This window comes from Sturnira hondurensis, unplaced genomic scaffold (genome assembly GCF_014824575.4).
Source record: "Sturnira hondurensis isolate 20B ecotype Veracruz unplaced genomic scaffold, ASM1482457v3 Scaffold0022977, whole genome shotgun sequence".
Taxonomy (NCBI): Eukaryota; Metazoa; Chordata; class Mammalia; order Chiroptera; family Phyllostomidae; genus Sturnira; species Sturnira hondurensis.
Window position 1 is genome coordinate 1273762 of NW_028095608.1, and position 15734 is coordinate 1289495.

General features: G+C 49.2%; 1 protein-coding gene across 2 annotated transcripts in view; it reads left to right on the forward strand.

Annotated features, from left to right (window-relative positions):
- TBCE (tubulin folding cofactor E) overlaps nucleotides 1-15734 on the forward strand; it is a 59317-nt gene that overhangs the window by 34215 nt on the left and 9368 nt on the right. For both annotated transcript variants that reach the window (XM_037037335.1, XM_037037336.1), the window contains exons 4-7: nucleotides 6967-7152; nucleotides 11060-11148; nucleotides 13625-13724; nucleotides 15283-15385. In XM_037037335.1, coding sequence (XP_036893230.1) covers nucleotides 6967-7152; nucleotides 11060-11148; nucleotides 13625-13724; nucleotides 15283-15385 — 478 coding nt within the window. The remainder of the gene's footprint in view (nucleotides 1-6966; nucleotides 7153-11059; nucleotides 11149-13624; nucleotides 13725-15282; nucleotides 15386-15734) is intronic.

Here is a 15734-nt window from a genome sequence, read left to right on the forward strand (position 1 = left end):
GAGACATAAGATAATGTTTTTAAAAATAGGAAATAAAATATACATTACATTACAAAGAAAATTCAGGCATGATGAAATAAAACTTTTAAAATGATCATATAGTTGTACATATTTTTAAACAAATCACATTAAATAATAAGATGTGCTTGTGGGCCTAATAACTACTAAAATTTTGAGGTAGTGAAAAGAATAAGTGACTTTAAGATAGTGGTGACAGTTGTAAAAGATACAACAATATTTGATTTCTGTTATTGAGAAGGTACTACAAATATGATCATGGCTTGTCGCCTGGATTTATAATTGACGAAAGTCCTGAGCTTTGATTAGTGTTAGTGAAAATAGTGATTTTCCCATCTATTTCGGTTAGCTGTTGATGAATAACAAATACCCCCAAACTTGGGCCTTAAAACAACCCCTTTACAGCTTGTGAGTGTGTCTCCGGGATGTGGGTGGTGTGTAGTGGAGCCTGTTGGGCTGCCTCTGTCCCAGGGGAAGCCACAGGACCCACAGGGCCTTGCAAGGCTGTGGGCTCGGGGCTGGTCCTCCGCTGGGGTTCCTGAGGTTTCTCTTTCTCTCTGCACACGGTCTCAGCCTTTCACTGTCCTCCAGCGAGCGGGAGCCTCTAACATGCAGCCTCTGCTTCCCAGGACGGGGGAGGCAGGACTGTGATGCCTCCTAAGGCCCAGGCTTCACTCTGTTGGTAAAAGTAAGCCCCCCCGGCTGAGTCTGCATTCCAGAAAAGGGGAAATGGATTCCATCCACTGGTGGGACAAGTGGCAAAGTCACAGTGCCAAGGGGCATGTGGGTTGAGAGTCACCCGTGGAAATAGTCTGCCACAACAACCTGCCGGTCACAAGTCACAGCACTTCCCCATGCAGAGCTCACACCACACCTTCAAGAGTCTTGCCCCCTCTCTCAGCATTGGCTGGAAGTGCAGGATGTCACTGTCCCAGTGAGGCTCCTTGGGCGCAGCTCTGGCGCAGATACGGGGGAGGAGCGCTGGACCTGGGGACCTGTGGAGCCAGGAGCCCTTGTCCCGCCCCAGTGCAGTGGTGAGAGGGACACAGCACCAGACGAGACATCCCTGCTCCCGAAGGGCAGTGAGGGGAAGCTCCCAGCTGCGCCAGGTCTGCACTCGCCTCTGAGCCCGAGTGCCCCTCGAGTGCCCCTCGAGTGCAGGGCTCCTTCCGGCCTAGTCGGGCTTCCGGGAAGCCCGTCTTTGCGATAAACACAAGAGTGCTGGATGACCCTGTTCAAATTGGGATGTTTGTGAATGAAAGTCCCATGTGTCACTCCTGGCTCTCAGAAATGTTGCGTTGTTACACTCTCCTGTCTCACTAGCTGCTGCCACCATGTAACATTTGAAACAGTGTTTAATAGTTACTTTTACTTGTGCATTAATGTCTAAAAGATGAAAATCTCAAATTATGATACCATATTTCTTGACGTTTTTGCTCACAATTTACAAAATGATAACCTTTGCCCTGGCTGGTGTGGCTCAGTGGATTGAGTGCCGGCCTGTGAACCAAAGGGTCGCCGGAGCTCTACTGAGCTTGCCCCTGGAGCTGTGCGAAATTGCAGATTGTCGTTTCAAGCCGCTGTGCTCTGGGGTAGTTTTTAGGTAACAGTAGGTACCTGGGACAGACCACTTCATACCTGAGGGGTTGTGTGACTTTGCCCTGCTTACGTTTATAACCATATTTTCAACGTTCATACGATGGAGCTATGTTCTCGGTGGTGACAGCATGTGACAGGAGCCCATCAAACAAGTGTGGGAGTCCCTGCTTAACTAGAGTCAGGCCTCTGGCTGGTCCCAGCATTTCAAAGTAGGTGGGAGTATTTTTAACAACATGATAAATGTGTAACTGTAACTGTCATGCCAGGCAACATTATGGTGACTTATATTTTGTTATGGCTTATTTAATCCTTGTAAGTAGCCTCATTTGGGAGGGCTTTATAATATGGAGAAACTTAGGCTGAGAATGTGAATTCGGCTGCCTGTGGTCATGCAGCTGCTAAGTCATGGAGCCAGGAACCTATGGTCACCCAGCTCCACACCTGCTGCCCCACCCGTCTCATTGCCTCCTCCCATTTTAGGAGCGAGCATGCTAGCTAGGATTTTCATGTAAGGACTGTATTTAATTCAACAAAGTAAGCCAAGACACAAGCGTGGGAAAGCATAGTGCACTAGTAGTCAGAATGCACTTTCGGTGTTGGCTAGGAGACCTGTGTAACAGTGGGCCCCACTGTCCCCACCTGACAGGGTGAGTGCTGCTGAAGGTGGGACACCAGGGCCCCCACACCAGAGCATTGTTGCAAATGAGCAGGCTTCTGGGCCCACCCCCGCCCCAGTGTCACCGTCCCCACATGGGTAAACTATCCAGTTTTCCCGGCAGCTTCCAGTTGTCAGTGCCCCTGTGAGATCACAACAGACTCAGCACTTGATTTTGCTGCGACAGAGGATTTAATTTCCTGCATTGTCAGCTCCCCTCGCCACTGGGTTATTTCCATCAACAGTCAAGTTTGGTGCTTGCCACCCGGAAAACACTCCCTTGCGGTCAGCTCCCCTCAGACGTTGCCCCAGCACTGCTGCCCCCTCACTTTCAGGGCTGGCACCCCTTCCCTTCTGGTCACTTATGGTTCAGGCTCAGCTGCCACCTTCAGGTGTTTGTAGCACTGGACACATTTGTCCCCCTCTTCACTGGCTTCTGCACTCCCCTCTCTGGGATTCGATGGCCTCTGGGTCATTCTCACCTGTATTGGTTCCAGCATTTGGGGATCATGTTCCTTTCACCATCCGGTCATCTCTATGGACCCATTTCCCAGAAGAAAACGTGTATATGATTATTTTGGCAAAATGTATCAGTTAATACCAGTTTTGTCATAGTATGGGACTTCTAGGAAGGTTTGAAGCCAAAAGAATGAAGTGATCACGCACGCTTGGACTCCCTGAAAAGAAACGGACAGGGCCGTGATGTGGTGCTGAGCACTGAGTTCAGTGGTCTCAAGACCTATTAGGAATGTCCTGAGAAGCCTGTGATGACACAGGGGTCATTACATATGGCAATATAATTACTACTGCTGTTAAGTCCTTCTAGAGATTATTATCGGAAATTTCTATAAAACCTGAATGTAAATTGTGGTAAAATGTCCTGTATTTCTGTGGAATTGCCCTTGCCTGCTGTATTTTAGCCTTATGTTTAAGCTTTTAAATGGATTTAGTTCAGGCTGTCATTTGAAAGAGTTCGTACATAACCCTTTCACCCACAAATGTTTTCATCTCTCTGTGCCCTTTTCTGGTCTTCATCCATCTGCAAACAAGATTCCTCTGTGGTTGTACCACACACAGTTTGGTTCAGATTTTAGAAATCTCAGTTTTTTGTAATTTTATTTAGTATCACTGTTAGAATTTTTAATCTGTCTGTTCACTTAATATTCTCTATTCAGCTGGGCATTTTTTATAATTTCTAGAGTTCCTCAAGTACAAATAAATGCTATTATACAGAGTCTTTGTAGGTGTAGTTTTGTTTTATTTTTAAATTATTGCCTGCTGACAGATTCCCGGGAGTGTGATGATATAATCGAAACAAACCTAACCTTGTGATCTTTTTAAAAATACATTTTATTGATTATGCCATTACAGTTGTCCCATTCCCCCCTTTACTCCCCTCCACCCTCCACACCCCTCCCCCACCATTCCCCCTTCCATTCATGTCCATGTGTCACAAGTTCTTTAGATTCTGCATTTCCCATAGTATTCCTGCCCTCCCCCTGTCTATTTTCTACCTACTGTCTATGCCACTTATTCTCTGTAACTTCCCCCAACTTCTCCTCCTCCCACTCCCCTGTTGCTAACCCTCCATGTGATCTCCATTTCCATGGTTCCACTCCTGATCTACCTGTCCTCTTGGTTTGCTTTTGTTTTAGGTGTGGTTGTTAGTAACTGTGAGTTTGCTGTCCTTTCACTGTTCATATTTTTATCTTCTTTTTCTTAGATAAGTCCCTTTAACATTTCATATAATAAGGGCTTGGTGATGGTGAACTCCTTGAATTTGATCTTATCTGAGAAGCACTTTATCTTTCCTTCCATTCTAAATGAAAGCTTTGCTGGATAGAGCAGTCTTGGATGTAGGTCTTTGGATTTCATGACTTGGAATACTTCCTTCCAGCTCCTTCTTGCCTGTATGGTCTCTTTTGAGAAATCCGCTGACAGCCTGATGGGAACTCTTTTGTAGGTGACCGTTCCCTTATCTCTTGCTGCTTCTAGAATTCTCTGCTTCATTTTCATCTTGGCTAATGTAATTATGATGTGCCTCGGTGTGTTCCTTCTTGGGTCCAACTTCTTTGGGACTCTCTGAGCTTCCTGGATTTCCTGGAAGTCTATTTCCTTTGCCACATTGGCAAAGTTCTCCTTTATTATTTGTTCAAATAAGTTTTCCACTCCTGGCTGTTCCTCTTCCCCTTCTGGTACCCCTATAATTCGGATGTTGAAACGTTTAAAGATGTCCTGGAAGTTCCTAAGCCTCTCCTCATTTTTTGGAATTCTTGGTTCTTCCTTCTTTTCTGTTTGGTCATTTCTTTCTTCCTTCTGGTCCACTCCCTTGATTTGAGTCCCAGTTTCCTTTCCATCACTATTGATTTCTTGTGCATTTCCCTTCATTTCAATCAGTTTAGCCTTCATATTGTTCCTCTAATTTGTGGCTAAAATCAACCAATTCTGTGAGCATCCTGATCACCAGTATTTTGAACTGTGCATCTGAAAGGCTGGCTATTTCTTGGTCACTTAGAATTATAGGCTCTGGGGCCTTGGGCTGTTCTTGAGTCATAATGTTTGGTCTGTTCGCACCTGTTACGTATGAGGGGCGGAGCCTTAGGTGTTCACAAGGGTGGGTTGATCCAGTGGCTGGGTTGTGACACTGTATGTGGGGGTGGGGTCAGAGAGGGGAAAAAAATGGCGTTTTGCTCCGCTCCACTGTCTCTCAGATTTCTGTCCCCTCTGTGGCTTCCCACAAGCAAATTGGGCCCCTCTGGTGCTGGTTCCCGTGTGTGGGCCCATGTACTCTCCAGGACCCTGTGGGTCTCTCCAACGAACTCTCTGTGAGCCTGGGAGCCTCTCCTGGCCCCTCGACCCAGAGAAAGTCTTTCCAGTTGGTGCTTTCAGGCTCTAATTCCCATCACTGGGGCCCTAGCTTGAGCGGTCTGTCTCACCGCTCGCTCCTTCGCTTGGTTTGTATGTGCGCAAATGTGTGACCGCAGTCAGCCAGCCGCCCTGCGCCCTCACTGTGTCCGCCCGTCCCCACCCCACGCTTGGGATCCACCAACCGCCTCCGCTCCTGGGTCGATTGGACCGAAGGGCCTTTCCAGCCTGACCCCACTACCCCCCTCTTACTGGTCTGGCTGAATGGTTCGATGTTGTGGGACTTCCATATAGTTCAATTTTCACTGTTTTGGCTGCGTTTTTGTGTCTAAAACTTCACTGTCTTTAAATTTAGTTGTGGGAAGGGGCACAGTGTTTCCACCTATGCCTCCATCTTGGCCGGAAGTCCTCTCTAGTCCCAACCTTGTGGTCTTTAAGATGTTACGATTTTTCTTCATGTTTTGTGTTTTGTTGAAACTAGTTTCATTATTTGGATTTTCACTTCTTAATCATTGGCAAGGTAAAACTTTCCCCCATGAGTTGCTATGTCTGTTTACTCTTATGTGAATTGTCTGTCCTGTGTACTTCCTCTGTTTAATCTGTTGGGATTTGCTTACATGCTTGCAGAAGCTAACAACCCTTTGTAATAATTTGTACTGATTATATACTTTTTAGTACATTATTTTACTCTTATGCAGATTATTTATTTATTTATTTAAAAGATTATTTATTTTTAGAGAGGAAGGGAAGGAGAGAAGGAGAGAAATACCAATGTATGGTTGCCTGCCATGAGTTCCCTGCTGGGAACTGTCCTACAACCCAGGCATGTGCCCTGACTGGGAATTGAACCATGATCGTGTGGTTCACAGGCCTGTGCTCAATCCACAGAGCTATGCCAGCCAGGGCTTTTAAAAAATATTTTATTTATTTTTAGAGATAGAGGAAGGGAAGGAAAAAGAGGGAGAGAAACATCAGTGTATGGTTGCCTCTCGTGCGCCCCGTGTGCTGGGGACCTGACCTGCAACCCAGACTTGTGCTCCAGATGGGGAATCAAATCGGTGACTCTGGTTCACAAGCCCAGGCTCAATCCAACAGAGCCACACCAGCCAAGGCTCTTAGCAGATTTTCATTTCTCAGCACACAGGAAGTTATAAAATTCTTCAGAACACTGCATTTATGGCCATTCTCTGTGGATGATATTTTTTCTTTTTAAAATTATATAATTGGCCCTGGCTGGTGTAGCTCAGTGGATTGAGCGCGGGCCTGCAAACCACACGATCACGGTTCGATTCCCAGTCAGGGCACATGCCTGGGTTGCAGGCCGGTTCCTTGCAGGCCAACTACCAGCAGGGGATGCACGAGGGGCAACCATACATTGATGTTTCTCTCCCTCTCTCCTTCCCCTCTAAAGATAAATAAACAAATAAAATCTTTAAAAAAATTATATAAGTGCTTCCTGGCTGGTGTGGCTCAGTGGATTGAGTGCTAGGCTGTGAACCAAAAGGTCGTCTGTTGGATTCCCAGTCAGGGCACATGCCTAGGTTGCAGGCCAGGTGGCTGGTTGGGGGTGTGAGAGGCAACCAGCTGATGATGTTTCTTTCACACATCAATGTTTCTCTCCCTCTCTTTCTCCCTCCCTTCCCCTCTCTGAAAATAAGTAAAATCTTTTTAAAAAAATTACATAACTGCTTTTGTTTGCTAATATATTTGTAAGCAAATTTCTGAATGCAGATATTTACATTGGCAACGGTTTATAAGGGTTTTTTTGCACGTGTCATCTTAGTAAGTGTCTGTGTGGATATTTACAATGCTCCCTTCTCTCCCTTCAGTCACCCAACAGGAGGGTCCTTCATTCGTCCAAACAAAGTAAACTTTGGAGTAGACTTTCTCACTGCGGTTGAGAACCGCTATGTGTTAAAAGATGGACCAGAGGAAGACGGAAAAGAGCAAATTGTGAAAATTGCAAATAGACCTGTGGAAACTATTGGTTTTGACTCTATTAGAAAACAGCAAAGGTAAGTGGGGCAGATCATGGAAGAGTGGGCCCTCAGCCCCCCTGGGGCTCAGGAGCACGTTCCGGGGATGTGCGGCACCCAGGGCCTCACTGCCCCACTGCCCCATGCTTCCCACGCAGACGGTAGTTGAAATTGCAGGAACCTGAGGATCGAGTGTTCAGGGGAAATAAAATCCTCCCTTCAGCTCAGGGCTGTTGGACTTTTCTAGATTGGAATTAAAAGATTGATTTGCCCATTATTAATATTTATACTGTCTTATATGCTATCTTATATCGACTAAGCATTAAGTAAGTAAGGTTCACACTCTGGTCCTCTTGTATTTTGTGGTGATGTTTCTAGCTGGTTGATGTCCCAAATGGAGACAGAAGTGTACATGGCTACCTGTGCTAAGTTGTACATCCTTGTCACCTTTGCCCCACCCCAGACCTACTGAGTCAGAATACCCTGGTCTCTTGCTTTTAAGCACCCTAATTATTATGTAGCCATTTGAAAGGCATGAAATAAGGCATTTTAGCTGATTCCAGTCTCTGTTCTCTGAAATCTATACCAGTGTTCATTCTGACAAGCCGTCTGAATCGGAGAATCAAAGCTGATGTTCGCACGAAAACTCAGCAACCCAAGAACCTTCCAGGGGTTAGTTAGCCTTGGTCTGTGCTGTGGTTTGACCTGACCCAGATGAAGCATCCTAGTAGTGACCCCTGGTGGCCACTGCGGAAAGTGGATTTGCACCTGCTAGGTGCAGGCCTGCAATCTTCACTTTGTAAGGAAAGTAAGAGTTAAAAACTGTGGTTTTGTTCAAAGTAAAGTTCTTTTGTTATCTTTTGGCTGTTTCTGTTGTTAAGTTTTATGCCGTGGCTGGTGTGTGGCTCAGTGGATAGAGTGCCGGCCTGTGAACCAAAAGGTCACCATTATGATTCCCAGTCAGGGCACAGGCCTGGGTTGTGGGCCAGGTCCCCAGTAGAAGGCACACGAGAGGCAACCACATATGGAAGTTTCTCTCCCTCTCTTTCTCCTATCCCCTCTCTCTAAAAATAAATAAATAAAATCTTTAAAAAAAGATTTAGGATTGGGGCAGAGGTACGTGGTGGGGTGAAAATGGAGACAACTGTACCTGAACAATAAAAAAGGATTTAAAATACAGAATTTAAAGTGTACATAGGGACAGTGTGTAAGAATAAATTCATTTCTTGATAGCTCTGCTTTTTAGCATACATGACCAGTATTTTAAAAACCTCAATAAATCATGATTTCTAAAAGAGCAACAACTTGTTTAATTAATTACAAAACAGTATATACATTCTTGAAAATTTAGAAAATTGAATTAAAGAAAGTTACAACTTTCAAGAGATAATGGTCCTGAATGGCTCGTTGCTTTCCTTTTTTTTCCATTTAAGATGCAAATACTTAAGTATCTTTTTACTCTAAAAGATGCCCTTTATTTTTCTTATTGATTAATCTCTTCCAAAGAGTACCATGGGCTGTGTGAATATTAACAAATTGCAAACACGTTTTCCTTCCCTGGTTTGTGAACAATGCATAATTCTTGAATTTCTCGGCGAGTGACCTTCTTACATATCACTGTGTTCAATAAAGAGCAAGTGAATTTGTGAAAGGAACGCGCCATTGGCGTCAGGCTGGGTTCCCTGTCAGCGAAGCCGCTCTCCAGCCCACAGGGGTTGGAGCTGCTGTTCGGAGCCTCGGTTTCCTCGTTTGCAAGTTGGTGCCTGAGCTGTTAGTGCTGCTGTAACAAGTGAGTGGTGCCAAGCAGGGCGCTTGTCACCAGTAGGGCGGGCAGCCTTCAGCTGGCCAGCTTTGAGGTTGTGGCTCTAAGACTCAAAGGGGTCAAAGCCAATAGAATCCATTATGTGTGGCTCCTCACGGAGATGGCTTTGGCTCTGGCCTGCCGCCTGGGTTGAGACTGGGGTCCCTGAGTTTATACCCTGTGTTCCTGGCACTGCAGCGAGCCCCCTGGGGCACAGCGGGGTATTCTGAATTGTAGAGGGAAACAGTGACATCTGTCGGAGACTGCAGGCTTGTCCTTGGAGGTAGTTCCCAGTTTCATGATGCTCCCACCATGCCTTTCAGTGGTGGTGGCGGCACATTCCTGCCAAGCTGGGCAGACAGGGCTAATAAAAAGCCGGCCCCTCCTGAAGCTCGCCCCGCAGCAGGAAGTGGAGCTGGTGGTGGGCAGTCTGATTCTGGTGAGGAAGTTGTGTGCTCAGTGCCCGAGAGATACCGACTGGAAAGGACATAACTACTTAATGAGCTGTTCGGCCCTAACTACTTGCTAAATAGAATGGTTAGGTGTTTCTTTTGGGCCTGGGGGCACCATGAAAACACCACTGAGACACCAAGGGCCCGTGAACCCAGCAGGTTTGGGATCCTCTGCCCCGCAGCCTCACTGCTGCAGCGTTTTCCCGGTTTCTGGTGACTGTAAAGGCTCACACCTGGTGTGTGTACCTTGGCATTTCCATAAAGGTGGTCAGTTCCGTGTTACGTTTCGGCAGCATTAACACACCCACAATGTCGTGCAGCCATTGCCACCACCACCACCATCTCCCAAGCTGTAGCCTGTGGCAAAGTGGAAGCTCCACACCCAGTAAACACTCGTTGCCCCCCAGCCCCAGGCACCCACCCCTCTCCTTTCTGTCCCGTGAATTTGACTCCTCTGGGGAAAGGTAAGAGGACTCACGTAGTCTTTGTCCTTTTGTGAGTGGTTGACTTCCCTGAGCATGATGACCTCCATTTCACCCATGTTGTAGCAGGTGTCAGAACTTCCTTCCTTTTCTCCAAAAAAAAAGGATTTTATTTATTTTCAGAGAGAGGGGAAGGAAGGGAGAAAGAGAGGGAGAGAAATATCAATGTGTGGTTGCCTCTCACGTGCCCCTCCTCACCGGGGACCTGCCCTGCAACCCAGGCACGTGCCCTGACTAGGAATCAAACCAGTGACCCTTTGGTTTGCAGGCTGGCCCTCAGTCACTGAGCCACACCAGCCAGAATTTTCTTCCTTTTTATGGCTGAAGAATGACGTTCCATTTATCTGCTTCTTCACTGACGGACACTTGGGTTGCTTCCACCCTCTGGCTATTTGAGCGATGCTGCTGTGACCTTGGGTGGACCTCACAGCATTAGACAGACCTGGACTCTGAAGCAGAGAGGGGCTCATTCACCCCTCACTAGAGAAGGTGGTGGAGCTGGGATTTGAACTCAGGCAGTTTGGCTCCAGATTCTGTGTTCCAGACACTCTCGGGCCTTGTAACACCTGAGCTGTCTTAACAAATAGAAAACACAGACTCTGGACTGAGCAGTGGCTTCTGAGGGTATCCGGGAAGCCGAAGCTCCACGCGGTCCAGGCTGGGTCCTGGAGCGCCTTTCACGTCTGAGTGCGAGACGTGAGCGCTGTCGGGAACCATCTAAACGCCTGCCCAGGAGCAGACGCAGTCACTGTGGGGGTGAACGTATGAGATGTGGAAGCGGGTGCTGTAGGGGCCACGTGCCGCTGCGGCGGCGGCGGCGAGGTCACTGCTGAACGGTGTGCTGTGGGTGGAGAAAGGAACTGGTAGAAGGATCGTTTATGTCACGTTCCATAATGTACAAAAATCATCTCATTGTTTAGTACGGAAATAGTGACACTACAAGAAATGCTTAAGATTAAATGAACACCAAAGATAGCGCCCTGGCCACCTGTGGGGGGGCGGGTGCGGGGGGAGGGCTTGCTGTGGGAAGGGACAGAGGACCTCAGTCGTCTGTGCAGTGTTCGTGATGCTCTATTTCTTCAGCTGGGTGGTGGGTCCTGGTGTTTGTTACTCTTGGTACCTTGTCGTGTATCAGAAATGCTTGTTAATTTTTTGAAGGGCCCGTGGGAAGTGCACGTTTCTATAATATGCGAACTCTGTTTTTCACACAGCCAACTGAGCACGTTGCAAGAAATTTCCCTGAGGAACTGCGCTGTATGCTGTGCCGGGGACAAAGGGGCCATTGCCAACGCGTGTCCTAATATCCTTTCAGTGGTGACTCACAGCTGCTCCCTGACTGAGGTTTCACACCTTTGTGGACGCCACCTGTCGGCCACCCATGGCCATAGTCCCTGGCCTCCTTCCTGATAGCAGCCCAGCTTACCTGGGGCAGCTGCTGCCCAGATTTGTCATGTGCACCCCGAGGCCCCTCTGCTCTCGGGTGAGCTAGTGACGTCCCCTGGCCAGTGAGGTGTGAAGGGGCTTTCAGATGGGGCTCCTTAAGAGGGGGCCACTGGGGTTGGCATCAGCCTCTCCCCATCACCCGCACCTCCCGCCTGGCCCTTGGCACAGGCAGAGCATGCAGGCTCGGTCCCCGTGAACACGGCGTCAGGGTGGGCCAGGCTGGGGCAGCAGAGGCAGAGGAGGAACGAGTCCCGATTCTGGGCCAGTGTCCTAGAGTCACCGCACCTGCCTGGTGGCCTTGTGAGTGAGGAAGTAAACTCTTCCCCCCAGTAAGGTTCACATTTCATGCAGCTGAGTCAGATTTGTTAAAATACCTCAAAACAGGCTTCTCCCAAGTTTCTCATCTCCTCTGCTGTCTCTCATAATTGGTTCCCCCCCACATACTGCTTTACACCCACAACTTAAATATAGGAGGTCAGCCTTTCCTTATGGAGCCAAAGAAGTGCTTCAGGCCTGCGGCCTCACGGGGCATCATGTAGATACTTAAGTGACCACCTTCAGGGGGACCCTTTAAAAACGTGGACGTCCTCCCAGCCCTGGGCCGTGATGCAGCGGGCAGGTGGTGGGCACAGCTCCAGTTTGTGGCTGGGCTGAGCCACAAACTGCATTTACCCCTTCTCTGCATCCCCCCCCCCGCGCACCCTTCTTCCTGGTCTTGTCACAGACCTTCCCAGTTGGTACTTGCCAAGTGTCACTTCTGTCCAGCCAGTCCCGGGCTGCGATGGACGCCATCATTTTGATGACAACCTGCTTTCTGTGTGTTTTATTGGTGCTTAAGGACCCCCTGTTGCATCTCAGATCTAAGAAGAGGGTCCGGGGTTGGGGCCACCTTGGGTTCGACCTACACTTGGTCAGCTGCCCGAGGCTGCAGTTACTAGCTCTCCGTGCCAGTTTTCTTCGTGAAAAAGGAGACCAAGCGGTTGCCCAGCCCGGCCCACGGCGGCACCTGTTGCAGTTCCATGTCAGTTCTCCCTCCGCCGTCTCCTGTGCACAGCAGTGGAGCACCCACTGACAACCCACACGGGGCCAGCCCACTCCTGCTCGTGTCCAGCCCAGACGGCTCCCCTTCCAGAACCGCCTCCCCAGCTGTATGTCTGATACCCTGCCCCTCAAATCTGACACCTGCTGGGCAAACAGCAGTTGCCATGGCCCCAGGCCACTCTCTCCCACACCCAGCAGGAACCAGTTAGCCCTGCTTTCCTGCCAGGACCCCTGGCCGGGTATTTCTCACCCCTGGAGGGCCTCCCTGGTCTGGTCCAGGGAGCCCTGCCCCCTTCCTGCTCTGTCTCCCCTCCCTGCGGGATGTTGCTTGTTATGTGAACACAGCGACCTTTGAGAGTCAGTGTCTGACCCCAGCACTGGCTCCACGCCCTGCACCTCCCATTTGAGGCAGGATTCGTTAGTGGTCTGCAGGCCCCTGTGGTCCAGCCTGGTCCGTGCTGTCAGTTTTGAGGTCAGCTCCAGCCCCTGCCGTAGGCCCAGCATTGTGACCTCAGGGCCTTTGCTTGTGCCATGCCCTCTGCCCAGATACTCTTCTTCACATCGGTAGGCCCTCATTTCCTCCAGTTCCCTGCTCAAAGGTCACCTTAGTGGGGAAGGGGGTCTTCTCTGGCCCTATCTGCAGTTCACCCACGCTGCCTCTCCTGCCCACCCTGCTTGTTCTCTGGGCATGCATCCACCCACCCACCAGGTCCAGACAGCTTCCCACAGAGAGCTAGCTGTGCTTGCTGCCGGGCTGCGGCCCCCAGTGGTTGCTTGTGGGACAGACGGAGAGTGCAAGTCTCCTTTGGCTGGTCCAGCCCTGCTTCAAGCTTCCCCTTCATCTCTCTGCCCAGGGGTTTTGCTAAGCTGTGTCCCTTCCTGATGGCACTGCCACCACTGCCCACTAGCATTCGGCCCAGGTGCCTTTCTCCATCTGTCGTGCTTTACGGTTCCCTGAGTCCCTGTACCGATGGGTGTCAGCAACTTCGTCCAGTCTGCAGGAGACCCTTGGAGTACCCACATTGTGCTTAGCACCTTCGACTGGTTGGCTAATGTGGGGGCGCTTCAGCGGTGACACTGGGCTCTCTTTGATCATGGGTGCTTGTCTCTAGTTTGCAGTGTGACAGCATTTTAGTTTCTGGATGAACTGGTGGGTGATTAACAAGGTGAAAGCAGCGTGTGCAGAAGAGAGGGCTCATGGTGACCGAGACCCCGTGCCCCAGAGTCAGAGGCAGCTGCTGCTCCATCTTTCACGAACCTGTCTGTTACTGTCTCTTAACATGTGTGTTTAGATGTCAGAGAAGTAGATCTCTCAGCAAACCTGCTGTCGGCGTGGGGTGAAGTCGTGGACATTGGGGATCAGCTCAGACACCTGGAAGTCCTTAATCTCAGGTAGGAGCTCCGGGTCACCTATTGCCTGGCCTAACACTCATCTCTCCCCGCTCCCCCTAGGAACCTCCGAGGGGAAGAGGTGGGAGAGATGCCTTAGCTGAATTTATCTAAACTTATTATAAATTTTTAACTTCTTTCATGTTTTTTGATTGCTAGCTTTCAAATGGTCACATGAGGTGATTCATTAATTGGGACTGTGTTTTGATCGGGTGGGGGCTGGGGTAGGTTGACTCACTGAGCTGACAGGTCCCATTTCTGGTGAGCTTGATGGTGAGAGACACCCATCAGGGTCACTGGTGTTTAACTGGGGAGAAGTTCTGAAACTTTCTGAAGCTTCTGGCATTTAATTGCTTTAGGAATGAGTGATTTCATTGGAATAGTTTAATTCAGTTCTAATAAAGATTTTTCAGCCCTGGCTGGCGTAGCTCAGTGGATTGAGCGCGGGCCTGCGAACCACACGATCGCGGTTCGATTCCCAGTCAGGGCACATACCTGGGTTGCAGGCCAGTTCCCAGTAGGGGACTCACGAGAGGCAACCATACATTGATACTTCTCTCCTTCCCTTCCCCTCTAAAGATAAATAAATAAAATCTTAAAAAAAAAAGATTTTTCACTAATCTACCTTGAGTGGTGTGGCCCAGTGGTTGAATGCCACCCTGAAAACCAAAGGGTTTCCAGTTCAATTCCCAGTCAGGGCACATGCCTGGGTTGTGGGCCGGGACCCCAGTAGGGGGTGCATGAGAGGCAACTGCACATTGATCTTTCTCTCCCTTTTTCCCTCCCTTCCCCTCTATAAAAAAAAATTTAAAATCTTCAAAAAATATTTTTTCACTAATCTATATGTTTTACTAATGTCCGTTTCGCAGGCTTTCTCCAATATTTAATTCGTTTTAACCTCAGTACCTAACTTTCCAAGAGCTCAGCCAGGCTTTCCCTTTCGTACTTGAGACAGTGTTGCACACGCTGGTGAGCTGCACCCAGCTCAGCGGGCCAGGCCTGGGTGTGCCATGCGCCCGAGTACGGCAGAGGGTGGGGCCGGCCCATAGTGTTGTCTCTCCTGAAAGCACAGACTGAGGCATTGACGTCTGTCATGTGTCACCCTTTCAGCATGACCGCCCAGGGCAAATGCTGTCTGGGGTCAGGATCTTGTGAACTTGAAGGACCTGACAGCACAAGGGCAGACTGTTTAAAGCAGCAAAAATCTGGCCCACAGTCCAGCCTGTTAGTGAGACTCGAGGGTGGGCGTTCAGGTCGCAGCCTCCAGAGCAAACTTGGGCGCTGCCCTGCAGGTGCCCGAGTGTTTCAGGGATGCATGGGCACTCCTGGCTGCCCTGACCCTGCGAAATGGCTGCAAGCCAGGTACCGAAAGGTGGTAGATTGAAAATAATGAATGACAAGGTTATTCTCCACGTGCTTTGTTTTCGATAAACTTTTAAGGTTGAAATAACCAAACTGCTCTCACTAAATCCCAAACTGCTGCCTTCCATGACTGTCCCTGTCTGGCCTGCTGCACTGCAGTGAGCGCAGTGAGCGAGTCGTAGCTTCTTTTCCTCCCCAGGGACAACAGGCTGAGGTTCCCTCCGGGCCCACTGTCTCCAGCCGGAGCATTTCCTGCACTGAAGGTCATCGTCCTCAGCCGAACGGGAATAACGTGGGCCGAGGTAATCCTTTTCTTTGGTCTATTACCTAGTAATAAGCCATTTTAAATTGTTGGTGTAATAGAGAATTGAGGCATAACTGCAGCCTCATTCCAGTCATCTGTGACCCAGACAAGAGGCTTCTTTAAGTGTCTTGCTGAATCATGGTGGTGAGGCAGCATCCTCACCCGAGAGTCCACAGTCTTGGCTCATCCATGGTGAGCTGGTCTGGTGTCTCCGGGGACAGCGGCTCTGCTAGGCAGTGGGTGCGCTGGGCTGGGAAGCTGTAGTCAGGTGCTGACCGAGCTCCCAGTTATTTGAGTTTTCCACACGTGTTATCAGGGCAGAGGAGGGGCGGCAGAAAGTTCCCACA